Source organism: Bemisia tabaci, chromosome 9 (assembly GCF_918797505.1).
Source record: "Bemisia tabaci chromosome 9, PGI_BMITA_v3".
In the NCBI taxonomy this organism is placed as follows: Eukaryota; Metazoa; Arthropoda; class Insecta; order Hemiptera; family Aleyrodidae; genus Bemisia; species Bemisia tabaci.
Genome location: NC_092801.1, coordinates 5,651,776 through 5,672,219, shown reverse-complemented (window position 1 = coordinate 5,672,219; position 20,444 = coordinate 5,651,776). Strand labels below are relative to the sequence as shown.

At 40.4% G+C, this 20,444-nt stretch overlaps 2 protein-coding genes across 2 annotated transcripts in view; one reads left to right on the top strand and one right to left on the bottom strand.

Moving 5' to 3' along the window:
- The window catches only part of Syt14 (Synaptotagmin 14), a 101,734-nt gene that overhangs the window by 13,032 nt on the left and 68,258 nt on the right, over window positions 1–20,444 (top strand). The gene's annotated exons all lie outside the window — the stretch shown is intronic.
- LOC109035152 (glucose dehydrogenase [FAD, quinone]) lies at window positions 582–19,348 on the bottom strand. The gene is made up of 8 exons (XM_019048667.2): window positions 19,189–19,348; window positions 17,399–17,548; window positions 16,202–16,555; window positions 9,443–9,679; window positions 7,479–7,786; window positions 5,968–6,261; window positions 2,785–2,994; window positions 582–2,101 (listed from the first exon to the last, which is right to left on the bottom strand). The coding sequence occupies exons 1-8, from the start codon at window positions 19,190–19,192 to the stop codon at window positions 1,712–1,714; spliced, it is 1,947 nt and encodes a 648-aa protein (XP_018904212.2). The 5' UTR covers window positions 19,193–19,348; the 3' UTR covers window positions 582–1,711.

Here is a 20,444-nt window from a genome sequence, read left to right as displayed (position 1 = left end):
TTTTATGGGATGAAAAATTGCGATTCGATCGCTTAAACTTGTGATAAAATCGCGATTATATCGACGGTGATTCATCGTGTAATAAAAAAAAATTGTGATAAATTGAGATATAATTTCGATTTTATCGAAAGAGATTTTAAAGAGATAAAATTTCGACAAGATCGAGGATAATCGCTCAGATGTTGATGATCCTATCAATTTTATCGCCAAAAAATCGCAGCTTAATTTCCAAATATCGCAATTTTTCTGTTGAGAAATGCTACTTGGGACAGTGAAACGCGCTAATAGGGCAGGTCGAACATGTTTGCGGCTAAAATTTCAAATTTTGATGTTTATTCCGGCACAAATTCAATTTCAAGGTGTGTACCTGAAAAGAAATGTCACGAAAAAACCAATGAAACTACTCTTAAACTTTTTTTGTCCCGCATATTTTCAATATATTATCGCATATTTACAATGGAAATTTTCTTTGTTGCAAGAGAGACGAGGGACGCATGAACCCAGAATAAAATTCCATCACCTCGACGAAAATTTCCCGTGTCATGATGATCCATTATTGTAGTGACAAGGAAAAGAGTTCTTTGGAATTTTTTTTTTATCAAAAATTTAATCACAACTTACAATTAAGAGCCCAACTACTGATATTTGTCTCCCCGTTTCTGTTTACAGTTTTCAGTTTCAGTCCTAAATAGTCCGACTGAAAGTCTCAAACATCATACACACTTCTGGACTTTTCGACTTGAAATACTTTTCTTTCTTTTACATTTTACGCAACCAGATTACTGGAGTCCAGGCCGAATAAGTTTACGCACCTTTGGACCGCGACAGAAGATCTGCCATCTTGCTTGTTGCATTTACTTTCCATGTAATACTGACGTCAGACCATCCTCTGTTGTAGTCTAGAAGTGCATAAACTTCTGGACTCTATCTACGCTTAACAACGCAAGACTCGCGGATTAATAATTGGCACACATTAGAGGAAAATGGAAACATAAATGCATCCGGATGTAACAAAGGTTCAACAAAATTCTAACATATTTGACTTAATTTAGAAATATAACACAGTTCACATAGGAAGAACGCCGTATGAACATAGAGTACATAGAGTCGTACTGTAAATGGGAGAGCTGGCGCCATGTTCTGCTCGACGAGTTCCGAGCCCGGTGTACGCCGAGTTCGGGTCATTTCTTCGATACATGTGCGATCCAAAATGGCGGTGTGAAATACGTGGTGATTCCTATCTTCTTTGTTTACATCGGATGGCCGGGTACCCGTGTATCGCAAACAATCGATCATGTATCGAAAAAGTGACCCGGCGTCACACAGGAGTCTCGGAATTCGGGACCTGGAAAATGCTTAAAAGTGGCGCCAGCTCACCCACATACATTACGACTCTATGTACACAGAAAAAAATAATATGCTGTTTTAGCACCTAGGATGTTAAAAATGTGTCTGGTGATCCGAGGTTGTTGTCTTTACTGCCTTTGCAGTTATTTTTACATCATGTAAATGCAAATTTAACTGTGCAGGCAGTTAAGGCGTCATCTTGGGATCACTAGACACATTTTTAACATCCTAGGTGCTAAAACAGCATATTATTTTTTTCGGTGTACTCTATGCGTATGAACGGCGTCCTTCCTTAGCACGGCGGCTTAGTCTATAGTTTTGTCTATTAATTTCAAATAATCACCCCGAATAGACTCGCGAGTAATCACTGGACCGGAACCTCGTTTTCAGGGACGGCGAACTGCTTGATATTGAGGTAGCGGAGGTGTTCGGGGACGTATTCGGGCATCCACTCCTCCTTGATCATGTCGGCGACCTTCTCGCCGATCATGTAGCAGGGGGCCTGGGTGTGGGCTGCCGGGAGGGTCGGGATGATGGAGGCGTCGGCGACGCGAAGGTTGTGGACGCCGTAGACCCGGAGCTGGGCGTCGACGACGGCCGTGGGGTCTGTCGCGGGGCCCATCTTGCAGGTCCCGCACTGGTGGTGGAGCTGCGTCGTGATGGTCCGCGCCGCGCACTCCCAGTACTCGTCCGTACCGAACGGCCACGCCTCGCAACCCGGGATCGGGATTGTCACCAGCTCGCTGCCCAGGGCCTGCGCAAGGAAAATTTCAAGATTAAACTCGTATACTGCCGTGCTACGGAAAAATTATACAAAATTTCACGCTTTTCTTACCATGGACCGTGGGAGCACGTAGGAAAAGAGAACTTTAAAAATTTGATTTTTAGTCCAAATGAATTATTGATTTTTAGAAAAATACTTGGAAAAAATTCTATCATGTTCCACGCAAGTCAAATATTTCAGCAAACAAATGATGGACAAAACAATATAATAAAACCCTCAGAACGAAAAAGTATGCAAACTTTCACGCTTTTCTTACCTAGACCGTGGGAGCACGTAAGAAAAGAGAAATTTAAGAATTTGATTTTTGGTCAAAAGGAGTCATTAATTTTCACACAAATCCTTAGAAAAAATTCCATACTGCTATACGCAAATCAGATATTTCAGTAAACAAATTGGACGTATTTCAGTCAAATGGAGTTCCTTTTGAGGAATTTAGAATGCCGGATAGCGCGTTCTGTCGAACGGAACTAAGCGCCATGGAAAAGCATTGTGAGTATAGGACGGAACGAGCCCGACGCCAATCCAAGCCCCCCTCTACCTTCCTCACCCTATGGCGCTTAGTTCCATTTCATAGAAATACGTCCAATTATGAACCATACAACATGATAAACCCTCAGAATGTACAATTTTAAAATATTCAACTTTTTTCTTACCTGGAAGGCCTTGGTGGCCGAGAGCCCGATGGCCAACTTGATCCCTTCGACGATGACGTCCAGATCCCGGCGGTCAGTCCCGAAGCGGGCGTAGAGAAGTGGGGCCGAATGAGGGTTCCGATCAGCCAGCCGAACCTCCCCGCGACTCTTGGGGTACAATATCATCGGCCAGATACTCCACGCGTCGCGGTCTTCCACCGGCTTGTAAACCTACGACACAAATCGACAGAATGAAATCAACCACGAGACAAGTTGACAAATTTTGAGTAATTTTGCTCGGAATTGGATGGTCTAGAGTCCCTATATACTGAGAGTCAAGACAATGTGAATCTGTTTCTGATTGGTTGCCGTATTTTAGGCCTCCTTAGTGTCACAAACGGGAATCACGATTACATTTACCCCAATTGCAAATATTATAATCTAGAATGGACCGAGGAATTACGGGTTCGACACGGAACAAACGAAATGAGGGAAGGAACGGAGAAAGGAATTCGAGGATGGGCCGATCAAAGATTACGAGAAACGTTCAATTTGTGTAATCTTTATTCTCGTTTGTGACTCCATGAGGGGGTGTTGTCTTGACTCTCAGTATAAAGGGACTCTAGGATGGACTGATAAAACGAATTCGAAGCTAAGAAACATGCACTGGAAAAAAAACACATTGGATCTAGAATCCAGACTCTTAAAAACATCGACAAGAAAAAATACTCTTGATTCAATCAGATTTAAGCTTAAATCAAAAGGAAATCCGCTCAAATTAAGAGGCTTAGTTCTTGATTTAAGCAAAAATCCGATTGAATCAAGAGTATTTTTTCTTGTCGATGTTTTTAAGAGTCTGAACTCTAGATCCAATATGTTTTTTTTTTTTTTTTTCCGGTGTGATTTAACGAGTTTTCGCTCCTTGGTTTGAGACGTTGCAGACAATTCAACCACGAGACAAGTTGACAAATTTTGAGTAATTGAATAGACTGATGAAACGAATTCGAAGCTAAGAAACATGCACTGGAAAAAAAAAAAAAAAAAAAAACACATTGGATCTAGAGTCCAGACTCCTAAAAACATCGACAAGAAAAAGTACTCTTGATTCAATCAGAATCTAGCTTAAATCAAGAACCAAACCTCTTAATTTAAGCGGGTTTCGTTTTGATTCAAGCAAAAATCCGATTGAATCAAGAGTAATTTCCTTGTCAATGTTTTCAAGAGTCTGGACTCTAGATCCAATGTGTTTTTTTTCCAGTGTGGGAAATGGACCACGATTGGATTGCATTTTGCAAAAAGGAACTAGAAGCATTGCAATGGTGTTAAGATCGTGCAACTTCATTCTTCGCGATAACATTACTGAAATCATGAAAAAATATGAAATTTACATGATAATTTTTGTCTTAAATTTGCAGTTTTCAGCGAGTGAAATACAAAGTGTTAATGGATGATCAGGTTTTTCCTCCGTGGCAAAAGAAGTTGCACAATTGTAGCAATATTGCAATGCTCCTGGTTCCTTCTTGCAAAATGCAATCCAATTCGCAATTGAGGGGCTTGGAGGACAAGGCGAATAAGTGCAGTTTTGCTTGTCAAGAAATATGTGTTTGAAGTCTCGAAATTACATGGATCCTAGTGGCGGAAAGAAAGTTCAAACTGACTTTGTGATGCGTAAAAATTGGAATTTTTAGAGCGAATTTTTCACAGAAAATTCATTAATACTAGTTTTACTTGAAATCGTTAATAACTCAATTTTTTTCAGAAACTGCACTTATGCGTCTCGTCCTCCAAGTCCCTCAGTCGACAAATTTTGAGTAATTTTGCTCAAAATCAGGTGGAGCAAAAGACCGACAAAACGAATTCGAAGTGAGGAGATATGCTAAATGGACCATATTTTGCAATTATTAGGGGCTTCAATAATTTCTAGCTCATCTTACAGAAATAACACTTACGGCATTAGTATCATTATGCAGATAGGTGTTTTTACGTATGAGCCAGAAATTGTAGTCCTTGTTGTAAAATGGTCCAAATGAGCCAAAAATCAAGGCGCTCTGGCGTACGGAATGGCAACGTTCGGATGCAACTATTCGTGCCTGAGGGATGTCTGTGTTGCATGCGGAAGAAATGAAGGCGTTCTTGCTTTCTTAAGCGAGAACGCGACGTCTGGATGCAATAGACTAGTGGACACAGTACCAATTTCAAACATTATGAAATCAAATCGATGGCCAAAGTGCGGAGCCACGTTTTCCCGTTACAGACTTCCTGTAATACTTGATCTGGAAAACTTGTCAACGTAATTTCTTGGAAACTTCCTTGATTTTTCTTGCTTCCTCGCCAAATATTTTGTATGAATCTCACACTATGAATTTGGCACGTTTTTTCTGGAAAAAAAATAGGACCGAGAATTTTGAAACATCACAATGAAGATGCGTGGTTTATCACTTTGACCATTGATATACTGTTGTACTAAGGAAAAACGCCGTATGAACCCGCAGGCGTTGCAAAATCTCCATCTGCAAATCATAAATTTTCGGAAAATGGAAATTTCGGAGTTTTGTGAATATTTCTCTTCCAATTTTACAGAAGATTTTGCTCGTGATTTGATCTAAAAATCTAAAAATTGCAAGGACAAATATTCATAATTTTCTCCCAAATTAAATATTTTCTGAGAGGGAATTGGGCAACATTCAAATGTTCATACGGCGTTCTTCCTTAGCACGGCAGTATTGCTCAAGGCTCAAGGTTTCCAAGGGAAAACTTTCAATCGATTCAAAAAGAAATGAAGAACTTCGTACGAATATTTGAATGTTGCCAAATTTCCTCTCAGAATATACTTGATTTTATAGGAGAATTATGAATATGTGCATTGCATTTTGCAAAAAGGAACCACAAGAATTCCAATGTTGCTAAGATTGTGAAACTTTCTAACCCTATGGACTGGTCATCTAATTAAAATTTATCTTTACCTCCAATAAACTATAAATTCAAGACGAAAATCACCTTTGGAAATTTAACTTTTTGCATAATGTCGGTGATTGTATTATAAAGATTGTTAGTTGCACAATCTTAACAATATTGGAATTCTCTTGGTTCCTTTTTGCAAAATGCAATCCATTTGTCCTTGCAATTTTTAGATTTTCTAGATCAAATCACTAGCAAAAACCTCTGTAAGTCAAAAGAAAAATTAAGAAAAAAATGTTATTTTACCGAATTGTAGATTTGGTCGGTGACTCCCATCCCCTTGCGAAGATCGAGTCCCTTGTCAGAGCCCAAGGAGGCAGGGACGAAGATAAACTCGATATCAGGGACATCCTCGTCGGGGAACTCGTCGTATTTAGTCTTGACGTATGCCAGTCCCTCGCAGCCCATGAGGGTCAATATCCCTGTGCCGTGCAAGTACCACTCCGTGAATGTGTCAGGGATCGTGTCGACGAGAAGCGAGGTCGTGATCCCTTTCGTGCTGTTCACCAGGAAAGTCAGTCCCGCCATGGATGTGTGCTCCTGGAATGAGTACAATGGAGATGTTGCTTGTGTAAGGAATTTACGATTTGACTCCTGATTCTTATGTGATAGTTCGCGAGAAACACGATGGTGCCACTGGTTTTCTCTGAAATCATCTCCCAAGTTGCTTGAAGCGGCGCCGCGCGCCGCGGCGCGGGTCGTCCAGCGCGACACACGCATTGGCGCCTACAAACCTAACAGGGATACTTCACGCATTACGCAATGCGTGAAGTACCCCTGTTAGGTAGGGTGTCCCACTTTGAGGGTCACCTCCGAATTTTGATGATGGTACCCTCTAAATCGTTGACCCCACTCATACAAATAAGATTGCACTAAAGAAAAAAATTCTAAAAAAATTTTTAAGGGTTGCGCACGGCCAAAAACTACCCCCCGGAATAGGGCAAAATGCAGAATTTTGCCCATTTTGACGATTTTTTTAAACAACATTGTAATTGAGCTAGGGTTCTGAAAATTTCACAGTAAGAGCATATGTTAGGGTACTTTAAAGAAAAAATTTTGTTCATGTCATCATGCGTTCCCAATTTTTGCTAAAAATCCTCAAAATCGGCTAAAAACGCGATAATTTCAAGATTTTGTATTTTTGTCTCATGACGATTTTTTCAGCTGACAAAGTTAAATTAATCCATGAAACGTAACATTAATTGCATCTTTATACTCCTTTTGACCAAAATTCATACTTTACTTTATTAAACCCTCCCCCTCCCCCTTCTTTATAACCGTAAATTCAGCGTTTCCTAAGTTGCGATAGGTGCATGTGATTTTTTTCTTTTTTCCATTAAAGATAATACTTTTATTCATATTCTTACATTTTAAAAGTCGACGTAATATTTCATTAAAGTGGTACTAACTTATATACAATGAGAGAGCATGATGTGAACTTGTTTAAAAAAAAAAAAAATAATAATAACTTGTATTTTCGAAAAAAAAATTAATTTTACTAAAATAAATGGGAGTCCATTCCCATTTATTTTAGTAAAATTAATTTTTTTTTCGAAAAGCAGCCATCCAAAAGTTTATATAAAGTCTATAGTTATCTAGTTATAACTTTCCACTGGTAATTTTACTGTTTTTTTGTGTTGTCTCTCATTCGATTGGATGTAATTTGATTCTGTATTTAAACCTTTTGGTGGTAAATAAACAAACCAAAAAAATCCATTTGAAAGAAATAACAGATGAAAAGGCGTTGAGTAGAATACCTGGAGATTCTGGCCGACTCCGGGAAGCTCGGTGATGACTTTGATACCGAGTTCTTCAAGATGGTCCCTCGGGCCGATCCCTGAGAGCATGAGGAGTTTGGGGGAGTTAAAAGCTCCCGCGCACAGGATGACCTCCTTGCGGGCCCGAAAGGTCACTTGTTTACCCCTGATCTCGGCCCGGACGCCGTACGCTATTTTGTCGCGGTTCAACAGGATCTTCGTCACCAGGGATAGCTGCAAAACGAATAAGTTGCTCCGCCAGTGCGCGTTTTTCAGGTACTCTTTCGAGTAGGTCCGTCGGCCGTGACCTACGCAAAAATAAACACGTGAGAACGGTGTAACTTTGCATAGAGTACATAGAGTCGTAATGTAAATAGGAGAGCTGGCGCCATGTTCTGCTCGACGAATTCCGAGCCCGGTGTGCGCCGAGTTCGGGTCGCTTTTTCTATACATTTTCGATCCAAAATGGCGGTGTGGAATACGTGGTAATTCCTATCTCCTTTGTTGTTGTTGTTGTTGTTGTTGTCATCGGATGGCCGGGTACCCGTGTATCGCAAACAATCGATTATGTATCGAAAAAGTGACCCGGCGTCACACAGGAGTCTCGGAATTCGGGACATGGAAAATGCTTAAAAATGGCGCCAGCTCTCCCACTTACATTACGACTCTATGTACTCTATGTCGACGGTGAAACTACCAAACCACGTATCTCGGTTTGCGACGTCGCAGACTTCCTGTCATTCTTTATTTTTTAAATGAAAAACTACTTAACGTCTAGTCTTGAAAATTTCTGTGATTTTTCCTCTTTGTGCGGAGAAAATTCTGAGAAAATTTCAAGGAATGATATTGATTTGGTCGACTTCAAAAAAATAAAATGCGAGCGTAGATTTTTAAACACCGCAAACGAGATACGTGGTTTGGTAGTTTCACCGTCGATGTAACTTTGGTACAACATACGGGTTTTTACCAAAGAGTGCATAGAGTCGCAATATAATGAAGTGATCTGGGGTCATGTTCTGGTCAACGAGTTCCGAGCCCGGTGTGCGCCAAGATTCGGTTACCTTTTCGATACATTTTCGATCCAAAATGGCGATGTACGTGATAATTCATAACCTCTTTGCGTATTTCGGATGACCGGGTCCCCGTGTATCGAAAACAATCGATTATGTACCGAAATGGTGATCCGGCACCGCTCAGGAGTCATGGAATTCGGTGACTGGAAAATACTTAAAAGGGGCGCCAGCTCCTTCATTCCTAATATCGACGGTGAAACTACCAAACCACGTATCTCGTTTGCGGTGTTTAAAAATCTACGCTCGCATTTTATTTTTTTGAAGTAGACCAAACCAATATCATTCCTTGAAATTTTCACAGAATTTTCTTCAGAAGAAGAGGAAAAATCACAGACATTTTCAAGACTGGACGTTAAGTAGTTTTTCATTTAAAAAATAAAGTATGACAGGAAGTCTGCGACGTCGCAAACCGAGATACGTGGTTTGGTAGTTTCACCGTCGATATGTCTCTGTGTACTCTATGGTTTTTACACTAAAGTCCTCGGTAAAACAAGAAATATGTCTGAAACGATTCATATAAATATTGTAAGATTGGCCGCATGCTAAATTCGACAATAATTTTGACATTTTTTTTAAAAAAATAATTTCAGAATCATTTTTGAAATGACGCTGTTATCAATGGTTCAACCGCAGTGAATGACGTCATACACTGTATTTTTGGATAGACGATGTACCCGTAATTCGGCAATCGGAAACATCTCATCATTTTTGGCTAATGTGTAAGATTAAACCACCCAAACATGAATCTGTGACCAGCGCAACTGAGCCATTATTCGAATTTTGAGAGAAGACGATTCAACTTAAATTCAGTGGTGTCGTTGAAGGCCTGATGAATTTTCGAACTTTGACATGCCAATCCTCTTCTAATTAAGTAACTTTACGTGTGCCTACCTTGAGATGCTTGGATGGCGGAGAACCCGACGTGGGTGTTAGGGTTGTTGTAATCGACGAGCTGGAAACCAAGTTCTTTACCGGCCTCGAGGAAAGCGTTGAGCATTTGGGTCCTGTACGGCGCGTAGCCTACCTCGATGGGGCCTTTGTTCGAGTGCCATGGCGAGTCCTCTAACTCGGGGATCGTGTAGTTTTCGCTCTTCAGGAAGTAAGGTAGAACCTCTGAGTAGCTCCAACCTGTAATAGAGACAGTATTGTGACGATCAGACACTGGAATGGTGGTCGAAAACCTAAAAACAGTAATTAATCTGGAATAGAGTTAGAATATAAAAATTAGAAAACTTACACACTCTCCCTTACTGAATGTGCTAAGGAATGTACTAATGTACTTCAGTGGTAGTGCGCTTGATGTATTACGTAAGGCAAGTTGGAGTTTCCTAATTTTAGAGATTCCAGTATTTATTGGACTGCATTTTGCAATTTGGAACTATAAATTCTGGCCTGGTTTAATAACAACGTATGTACCATTAGTTTCCCTAAGTGCTTACAAGTGTTTTTTCAGATGAGCCAGAATTTATAGTTTCAAATTGCAAAATGCAGTTCTATTGGTGTACTTCTCTTGTTTTTTACCCTTCTTTTACTATTAATTTTACCATAGAAAGTGCTGCGCAATATATGAGCCACGAGCGACAAGTGATCGCCGGCAGTTTGGAAATCATTTGGTGAAAAGAAAAATATAAAAAGTAGAAAAATGGGAGTACGGGTCATTTCCTCTGGGATTGAAATGGACGCTTTTCTTTATTTTGAACATATTAACATTATAGGTCCACAATCATGCATCTCGAATTTGCAGACCTCCTGTCATACTTTATTTTTTAAAGAGAAATTACCCAACGTCAGCTCTTACAAACTGCCGTAATTCCCTTCCCTGTGCGAAGATAATCTGCGAAAACTTCAACAAATGAAGTCGATTTGTGTTCAAATGATCGCGCTAGACGCGCGAACGCATGCCAGCGCCTGCGAGATCGCGTGAATACTTCACGCAATGCGCGTACCGCATGGTACGCGCTGTCATGCGAGTGTCGTGTCAGTGCCTACAAGACTGCATGGATACTTCACGCATTGCGCGAACGGCACTGTGCGCGCCTCAATCGTCACGTTTCCCCTACTCCCGTCGTATGTAGTTCTAATTGGTATGGGCTGGTTACACGCTCAAATTTCCGTCAAATTCCGATCAAAATGATGATCAAGATGGCGGTCGAGAGTTATCTAGATTGATGAGTAAAATAATTAAAACAGCGTGTTGATTGATCTAAGCATGAAATAAACACGGTTGTGTGGAAATCAGATGAAGGATGAGCCCCACAGTTCCATCATCTACCATCAAATTATTGCAGGCCGTAGAAATTTGAGGGTAGATAGTGCGCACCAGTCACCATTTGATCGGAATTTGACGGAATTTGATCGTGTAACCAGGCCATAACAACGTGCAACACCTGAACCGTTTGGTGTGCGTGTGGCTCGCGTTTTTCTTATGGGCAGGGATTTTGTATTGCATCCGGAAACGTTGTATCTTGGTTAGTGGTGGTTTTGGTTAATTTTATTAAAAGTTAGAATAAAAATAATTCAAATTGACAAATCAAAGGTTCAAAAGATTGAAAAAGATTGAAGAAAGGAGGATTTTGTAAATGTATAATAACTATAAGTTTGTTCGTAAATCTAATTTTAATCAAATCAATAATTTTATCGTAGATTTGAGGTCTCCTTCAAATATTTCCTATTTTTGAAATTTTGGATCTTTGTTAGGTCTCTCAATGCTAATCCAATTTATCACTGGGCTGTTCTTAACTTTTCATTATTCAGCTAATGTAAGGGTTGCTTTTGATAGAGTAATCCATATCATGCGAGATGTCGATGATCTTCTCTATGTAAAAACATAACTTGATTGCCGCCGATTTGTACACAGATATGCACAAAGAAAACTTCAGTAGAGGTAAAGAAACCGTTGCGTAGGACGTTCCGCGATTTATAGGGAAATTAAATCCTTGCTTCAAGGTAGGTACAAATCCTGCCAAGTGAAATTTGACGTTGAAGAAGTTTATTTGCAACAATAAAAACTGTTTAGCTGCCATAACTGCAAAACTTTCCTTTTTAGAAGAAAACGTTCGTTGCAGCAAAGACAAAAATGTATGAATGAGTCGGTTGAAGGAAATGATGTACGAATTTAAGAAATTTAGAAAAACTACAACCGTGAGGTTCTAATTATTTACTTTGGAAATCGCGTTGACACCGTCAATATTATTGAGATGTAATGTAATCTGTTTTCAGTGCGAATGTCAGGAAAATTTAGAATATCCGGAAAAGTGGAAATAAATCAGGGAATTTTACTTAAATTCTGATGAAAAACTGCACGGTAAAGGAAATTTCGATTCGTGCAGGACGCCAAAGTTTTCGGTCCAGGTAAAATAAGTTCTCCTTCAAAAAAAAACTGAATTTCAATCCATTAACAAAAATTTTCCGTCATGGAACCGAAATTATATGCAGGTAACCGTAATAAACTAATACCTTACATTCTCCACCGCAGACTTAATCCATGTCCACCGAAGTGCAGTTTTAATGAAAACTAGCTCCAAACAGAGACGGGCCCAGCAATATGGTGACGCTGAGATTCCCTCCGTTGAAACCTATGTTAAATTATCGATTCTCGTCAGAGCACCTGGCTCTTCCAAGAATCGATGCATTTCCTTAGGTTCAAATGGAGAAAAACAAGGTTGCCAATTTGCTGGATCCGCCAATGGCTCCAAATACCTGAACCGAAACTTTGATGTCCCAAATGCTAAATAAAACCTAAAATCGATCTCAGTAACCGAAGATTATACTTCTACATTTGAAAAGATCACGGATAGTACCGAGCATCGTAAAAATAGAAAAAATAGGCGAGTCCGGGAATCTTGAAATCTCGAGGGGAGCTAAATAAAGCCAGGGAAACCCTTCAAAAGTCGGAAAACGGTGGCTCTCGAGCTAAAAATAACAAACTTCTCTTCAACGATTCCATCTTTTCCAGCGCGCAAGCGGCAAAGTAATTTAATTTCTTATCCCGACGGACACGCTCGAAATGCCTACGTTAATCCGCAAGTCTTCGTGTCTACTTTCGGCACGAGCCACTCATTACAGAGCTATGTAAAGGCGTGGCGTGCTTTTCGATATATCGATTGATCCGCCATTTAAACCCGTGGAGAAGGATCGATAGACGGGGCATCGCAACGAACACCTTCAAAATCGATTATTAACCGTAGCCTCAAATAGGGAAATATCGATAATCGATTATTCACGCATCACCGACGTAACTTGTGAGAGCGGTGCGCTAAAGACCGTGCGTCAACAGGCCCGAATGAAAATATCGCGTGCACGGAAGGGCTCTCACGATTAGATCCCTGGACGAGGGACTTGGGTAACTAGCTCTGATAAATAATCCCCAGGGATGTCGCGGCAGGGCGTTAGCGACTTCCTACTCTCGATACCAACATAACGCGGCGTTTACTCGATTTCCGTATGAGCCCCAGAAAGCACTGGTTTATATGTAAAACAGGGCTCACGTTGAATTAAGATACGCCCTTACGCCAGGGGTGCGCTGAATAACCTCCTCATTTCGCGTGCTTTAGTTTGGGGGCGCGCGGAGCTTTCTAGAATTTTTCGCTTCATTTAACTTGATAAGTGCGAGCGCGGAAAGTACGGTGGCAGTCCACAGTCGGTGTCGCTCGCGTCCGGCGGAGTTCAATTTAGCGCCTTCATTCTGCCGAGATACTCCTCGCTGCACCTTGAGTCTAACGACATATTTCTATATGCGCCTTCATTCCCACGAGATACTATTTTCACGAAACGTTTTCCGTCGTGTCTTCGTTCTAACGAGATTTTTTTTTTTTCGGTGTTTTTTATTCTGAAGAGATATTTTTGTAGCTCCTTCATTCCGAAAACAAACAGTTTTTTGCAGTGGGCCAAACAAGCTACTCCTCGCAGCGCCTTCATTTTAACAAGAAACCTACCTGTCGTGCTGTCTCATTTCTGAGATACTTTTTGCTGCGTCTTCATTCCGACGAAACATTGTCCGCCGTGTCTTCATTCTAACGAGATTTTTTTTCGGTGTTTTTTTTTATTCTGAAGAGATATTTTTGTAGTTCCTTTATCCCGAAAACTACTTTTTGCAGTGAATCAAACAAGCTTCTCCTCGGGGCACCTTCATTTTAACGAATACTGTTTCGCGTTGTCTTATTTCCGAGATACTTTTTGCTGCGTCTTCATTCGGACGAAACATTGTCCGTCGTGTCTTCATTCTAACGAGGTTATTATTTCGGTGTTTTTTTATTCTGACGAGATATTCTCGTAGTTCCTTCATTCTGACAAGATACTTTTCGCAGTGCGTCGAACAAGCTACTCCTCGAAGAGCTCCTTCAATTTAACGAGATACAGTTTGCGGTGTCTTAGTTCCGTCGAGATACTTTTTGCAGCGCCTTCATTCTAGCAAGACACTCTTTGCACTGCAGTCATCTCATTGCGTATTCACCATCGTTAAAGTCCCGTGATCTCAAGGAACCTCGAAGTAAGTTTGAAAATCGTCGCCTTTCTTTGTCACCGTTTGAACCGTTTTTACATGGTGAATAAAAAAATGTTATAATGTTATAATTAAATGTTATAAATGTTATAAATAAATGTTTTATTCAACATGTAAAAACGGTTCATTGCGCATCCATGTAAGATGGGAACGCTACGATTAGATCCTATAAAATTGGTGAAAAAATCATTAGATAAACCGTCACTTTGAGACGGTTTTAAAGTTTAATGGTCGTCTAAAGTCTTTAAAGCTTTTGTAGATACTCTTAACCTGGGTATGCGGGGTCTCAAAAATCGATGGTAAAACTACAGGAATATGTATCTCGGTTTGCGGCGTTGCAGACTTCCTGTCATACTTTATTTTCTACATGGAAAACTCCCGCGAAAGTCATCTTTTGAGAATTTCGGTGATTTTTCTTCTCTGTATAAAAAATATTCTGTAAAAGCTTCAAACCAAGATGTTGGTTTGGTCTCCTTTCAAAAAACAAAAAAAGAGCAGAAATTTCGCAACACTGTAACCGAGATATGAATTTTTGCAGTTTCACCCTCGAAATATATGTCGGAGGCAAATAGTAAAATCAGGCATTTTGTCAAATGCCTAAGCTAATAGTCGAGATTGAAATTTTGATTATTTTCCGAATTTTAGAAAAAATGAATCGTTACTCCTGTAAAAGAGAATTCTCTGTAAACGTATGCAGCATACAATAGTATTTTAAACGATTTTCGGTTCCTGAACGCACATTTATCTTGAAGTTGTCAGAATTTTATTAAACAGGAATTTTTAAAAACGTCAACATTTACATCTGTGAGAGGCATTTGAAAAGGGAAGAGCAAGGAGGGTTCGCGGATTTGAAGAGTTATTCTTCCCAAAATATTGAAAATCCGTGGACTCGTCGCCATAAATTTACAGAATTTCGTAAACTATCCAAATTTTCTTACCGGCCTAGGCATTTGATAAAATGTCTGATTTGACTTAAAGGGCCGATTGTAAGACCTCTGGTCAAACGCTTATCAAAGTGGTGGTTTGAGCTGACCAGAGCTTGACCAGAGGTAGGTGTGTATAACTCCCGGTTTTCTTCAGATCAAGTCCCGGTCAGCCTTTGTTCTCTCTCGCAAACCAGTAGTTAGCCTGATTAGCAGATTGACTGCTGGTCAGAGTCTGACCACTGGTTTGATGGCCAGAGGTTGACGAGAGATTTTACAAACGGCCTTAATGGAGATGTTGCATGTGTGAGGACTTTGCGATTTGACTGTTTATTCTTCAAAAGTTTGCGAGAAACACGATGGTGCCACTGCTTTTCTCTGAAATCAACTCCCGAGCTTAAAAAAAAGCTCTCAAGTTGAGGCCAAAATGGAGGGGATATCCCACGCTATCCTGAGAGTCCACCTCTACATCAAAACAAACTCTCCATGCAAAGATAGGGAGCAAATACATTGACAGGGCTGCCACTTTATTTGGGGACTCTAAAACTGAAAACAGGAGAGCCCTGCTTAGAGTACCTGTATAGGGAGAGTACCAACAGATCTGAAACTCCGAAAGTCCATCAGGCCTTCACCGATGCCTCCGCGCATAAAGTTAGGGCCCAAAAGGGCAGCCAACCTATGAATTTCAATTATCCAGAGCGATTTACTGATACCATTGTTACGAGCCGTCCTTTATTAAGCACGTGTTTGACTCAGTTTTTGCATAAATTTACTCAATTTCGCGGAAGAACGCTCATTTCTGTACATTCTTGGCCATCTTGGTTAGAATTGGAATCTGCAGACTGGCATGAAATTTTGTGCGTTAGAAGTTGGTTAGAAGGGTGGCTGCACTTTTGGGCCCTAAGCCCTCCATTGAACCGATCTGTCGGTACTCTTCCTATACAATACAGGTACTCTAGCCCTGCTAATTTATGTGCTCCCTATCTTTGCATGGAGAGTTTGTCTTGATGTAGAGATGGACTCTCAGGATAGCGTGGGATATCCCCTCCATTTTGGCCTCAACTTGAGAGCTTTTCTTGAGCTTGGGAGTTGATTTCAGAGAAGACGAGTAGCACCATCGTGTTTCTCGCAAACTTTTGCATAAGAATCAACAGTCAAATCGCAAAATCCTCACTCATGCAACATCTCCATTGCCTTTGACAGATATATTGTCTTGGTGGACAGTACCTGGATTGCCTTGAGCGGCCCAGTCGTCATAATCCCTGCGGTTGCCACGGGTCCAGATCATGGCGTTGATGTTGCTCGTGCCGCCGATGCCCTTCCCGGCGGGCCAGGGACACACCCCGCCCTCGAGCCCGAGGCACATGCCCTCCTGCGGCTGGGCCCGGTACTTCCAGTTGTACTCGGTCAGGATCAGGAACGTGTTCACCAGCGGGATCTCCGTGAAGAAGGTCTGCTCGTAGCCGGCCTCCAGGACCAGCACCGTCCAATCAGGGTTCTCCGACAGACGCGCCCCCACCACGTTCCCCGTCGTGCCCCCGCCAACCACGATGAAGTCGTACTCCCGGTCCAACAGCTCCTCTGCGAATCAACATTATCAGGAAACACGATTGAAAAATACTTAGACTAGAATACCTTCATAGGGAACAGTGGCGTATGTAGGATTAGGTTCTGGGGGGACAAACCTCCCACCGAGGGATCTAGGGGGTATGATATACCCTCCAGGTACCATGGGGGGCCCGGAAACTTTTCAGGATTTTAACCCCATAAAACCCCAGTTTTTAACAATTTCGGTCATGAAAAATGTTAAGAAGCTCTCCACTGTTTTCCCCCAAAAAGACAATCGAATCGAAAATATGTATCTGGAAATTTTAGGAAGAAATATGCATAACTTTCCTCAAAACCACATAATTTATTCGAAGAAACTTGGCAACTCTCGAATGTTCATACGGCGTTTTTCCCTTTCACTGCAGAATACGACTAATTAACTCATGAGCCCTGTTCACGACGCTCTTGCCACATGCCCATGGCTCACGAGTGCCGCATACACTCGGCGCTTAGTTCCGTTTGACAGAAGGTAAAATCCGGCCTTTCCATTGACTTTTGATATTGACACAAACGTCGAACAGTGGATCGAGTCAATCAGAGAGGTCGGACATGAAATTTTTGACAAAAACTGCAAATTTTGACGTTTATTTTGTCACATTTTAACTTTTAAGGGGTGTTTCTTGAAGAAAATTTCACGAGAAAATGAATGGAACCAATTTTGGAACCTCGAAGTTTTGTATAAACGGAGTTATAAGCTTTTATAGTTTCCCAATTTTGTCCGACCTCTCCTATTGACCCGATCCACTGTGCGTCAGTTATTTTTTCTCACTATGCAGATACGAGTGAAAAGATAAGAGAGGGATGACCGTGCTTTACCTCTCACAAAAGACTCTTCCTTGGCCAGCAGACCTTTCTCGACGTACAATCGCAAAACTGCCGTGAAGAAAGTGAGGGGTATCGCGAGGACATGAATTCTTTGATACAATACCCATATGCACAAAATCCGCAAAAGCTTGCCGTACAAATCTGTGAAATGAAGAGATAGAAGTTAGAAATACAATCAAATCAAATATAACTTAAAATTAAATTTACAAAATACTAGATTCACTGGAAAAAAACACATCGGATCTAGAGCCCAGACTCTTAAAAACATCGACAAGAAAAAATATACTCTTGATTCAATCAGATTTAAGCTTAAATCAAGAACCAAGCCTCTTAATTTGAGCCGATTTCCTTTTGATTTAAGCTTAAATCTGATTGAATCACGAGTCCATTTTCTTGTCAATGTTTTCAAGAGTCTGGACTCTAGATCCAATGTGGTTTTTTTCCAGTGTTTTAAACACAAGTGGCGGTTATGGTATAACGTATTTCGTCCTGAGAAGGATGCGTCCTAGCACTGCGTAACGGACTTTTCCCGTTTTTCATCCCTCCCTCCACCCCGTTGGCTACATTTTTTTTCCTCCATTTAAATGTATGTAAGACAATCGATTCTTGGTGAGGCACGAAAACAATATTATTAATGCGGATTTAAGTAGAGGAAAAACGATATTGCCAACTTGCACAATTGCATCGGTAAGTACCCAAGGAGCATTTTTCAACGAAAAAATCGCGATATTTTGAAATTCAGTCACGTTTTTTTACGATTTTTTGGGGAATAAAATCGCTAGGATCAACAACATCTGAGCGACAATCTTCGACCATTCCGCAATTTTATTTCTACAAAATCGCGTTCGATACAATCGGAATTTTATGTAAATTTATCATGAGACTTTGATAATATTGCGATAAATTGCCGTCGATAAAATCGCGATTTTATTGCAAATCTATGCGATGAAATCTGCTACTTGGGTAGGAGTGCAATTTAAAGATGTACGCTGTGTCCTAAAGTGTCCATTTGCAACGAATTGAGGTTCATCTAAGAAGTTAAAACCAAAGAGAAATATAATGCCAAAGTCATTAGTTATTGCATGACGAACTAATCTTTAGAGCGGTCCTTTGATTGGCGAAGTTTATAACGACAACAAATATCCTGCATTCAGCAATAAATGCGGGGAAATATATACGTATGCTGTCTTCCACGTTGCTTCTTTTTCATCGATAATTTTTTATACCTCTCGTGGCCAAAGTTTAACAAAAAAAAAACTTTTATAAATGGTTTATGCTTCAAATTTTTGAAAAAAATGGAAAGTTATAATAAAAGGAACAATGAGATTCTAAAACTGAACAACTGGAATGCGTTGATTAACTACAAAATCCATAAAAACACAAAAACGGCTTAAATGAGTAGAATCTCCATTCATTTAGTCTATAGTTCTAAGCCGTTCCGTTCTAGCTTCAAGACTGAAAAAATTAGAGGAAAAATATATCTTTTCATCAAAACTGAAAATAAGGAAAAGGAAAAAAATTAGAAGAGGAAGAAGCAAAATAAGCAAAATCCTCTCGAAAGTCGCACAAAAATTGTTTTCAAAGCATATTTTAGAAACATGAGCGTTTGAGGAAAACAGCTCGATCGAATGCGAGAACAATGGATTCAACACACAAGAAGAAAACTCGATGGAATTATCAGCTTATCGAGCCCTAAAAATGGCCAAAACTTCAGTCATCCAATGATCAGTTCGAAAAGTCGAACATCGTTGTCAGAATTGTTTACGGAGAAAACCACTCACCCATTTTCAAACCCGCCCTGAACCGAAATAACCCGAGCCAACTCCACTTAAAGTTTCAAATGCTTATCACTTCACGGCACTAATTTGCGTTACCGAAAGACAGCGCAGCGTCACCTCTGAGAAATAAAAATTGCGAATTCCAGTGGGCCCGTTTCGGACTCGGCGGCTAGGTGTTTTGAAATCGCGATTGTCAGCAGATCTTCTGGAGTCTCCGGTTGCTGGAATTCAACGACCGCGGCTGAATTTCAGCGCGCGGTTAACGCGGATCACACCGCGTTTTCTTCCAATCGTGGCATCCTCGTAAACAGCATGACCGCGTGTGTAAACATTCGGTGAGTTTCAGTGGAATGATTTTTGCCGGTCATTCAGTCACCTTTGAGAACGTGCTTGCGATGTGGCAACACCGAGCGTAGCCCATTTAAGAGCATTTAAAACGATCGAAATATAAACACTGAAAAAAAATTCTCGGCGTTTTTACCAAGGTCCGTCGGTACCTTTACCATCTCACTTTTTTTTCCAATTATTGGTAATTTAACCAAGACAGACTGGTAAGCTTACCTAAAATCCGATATTTTTACTGTTTTTTTTTCAGGTAAGAATACCACTTTTATTGGTAATCAATTCCCGGTAACTTTGCCAATTTATCTCGGTAATTCTACCACAGTCGATAAAAAATATTGGCGTTTTTACCCAGGTCTAGTAAAATTACCGAGAAAGTTTAATAATTTTACCTACATTTCTCGGTAAAATTACCAATTCCATAAATGGTAATTTTACCAAGAAAAAACTGGGATCAAATAGAACCCTGAATTTTTGGTAATTTTACCCTTTTCTTAGTAAATACATCGAGATTTTTTTTCAGTGTGTTCAGTGAGCGTAGCCCATTTAAACGCGTTTAAAAGATCGAAATATATCGCAGCGAGCGCTTCATCTGAAATTAAATGTTTATGTTGGATTTAAAACATTTAAAAGCAACGTTGCCAATTTTCTAAAATAACGTGTTGTTTTTTGCAGCTTTCCGCATTTATGATAACATTTTAAAAAATTGGGTAATTTTTAATGTTTTCCTTTTTTATGGATCCAGCTAAAACAGTTCTCGCATACCCTACATCCCGTAGGAGATCTTTGGTGGGAGAAGGGTACCGATCCCTAGGGTGGGGAGCCCCAAAAAATCTGGTCAAACCTGTAAAGTGTGTGTATTTTAAATAATTCAGAAAGCTTTCGGTAGACGGTTGGTCACTTTCTTATGCCTCATC

Coding starts and splice junctions, on each gene's coding strand:
- LOC109035152 (XM_019048667.2), bottom strand. Junction 6,262..7,478: donor GAGTCGGCCAGAATCTCCAG/GTATTCTACTCA, acceptor TACTCATTCCAG/GAGCACACATCCATGGCGGG. Junction 2,995..5,967: donor CCGACCAAATCTACAATTCG/GTAAAATAACAT, acceptor TTTGTGTCGTAG/GTTTACAAGCCGGTGGAAGA.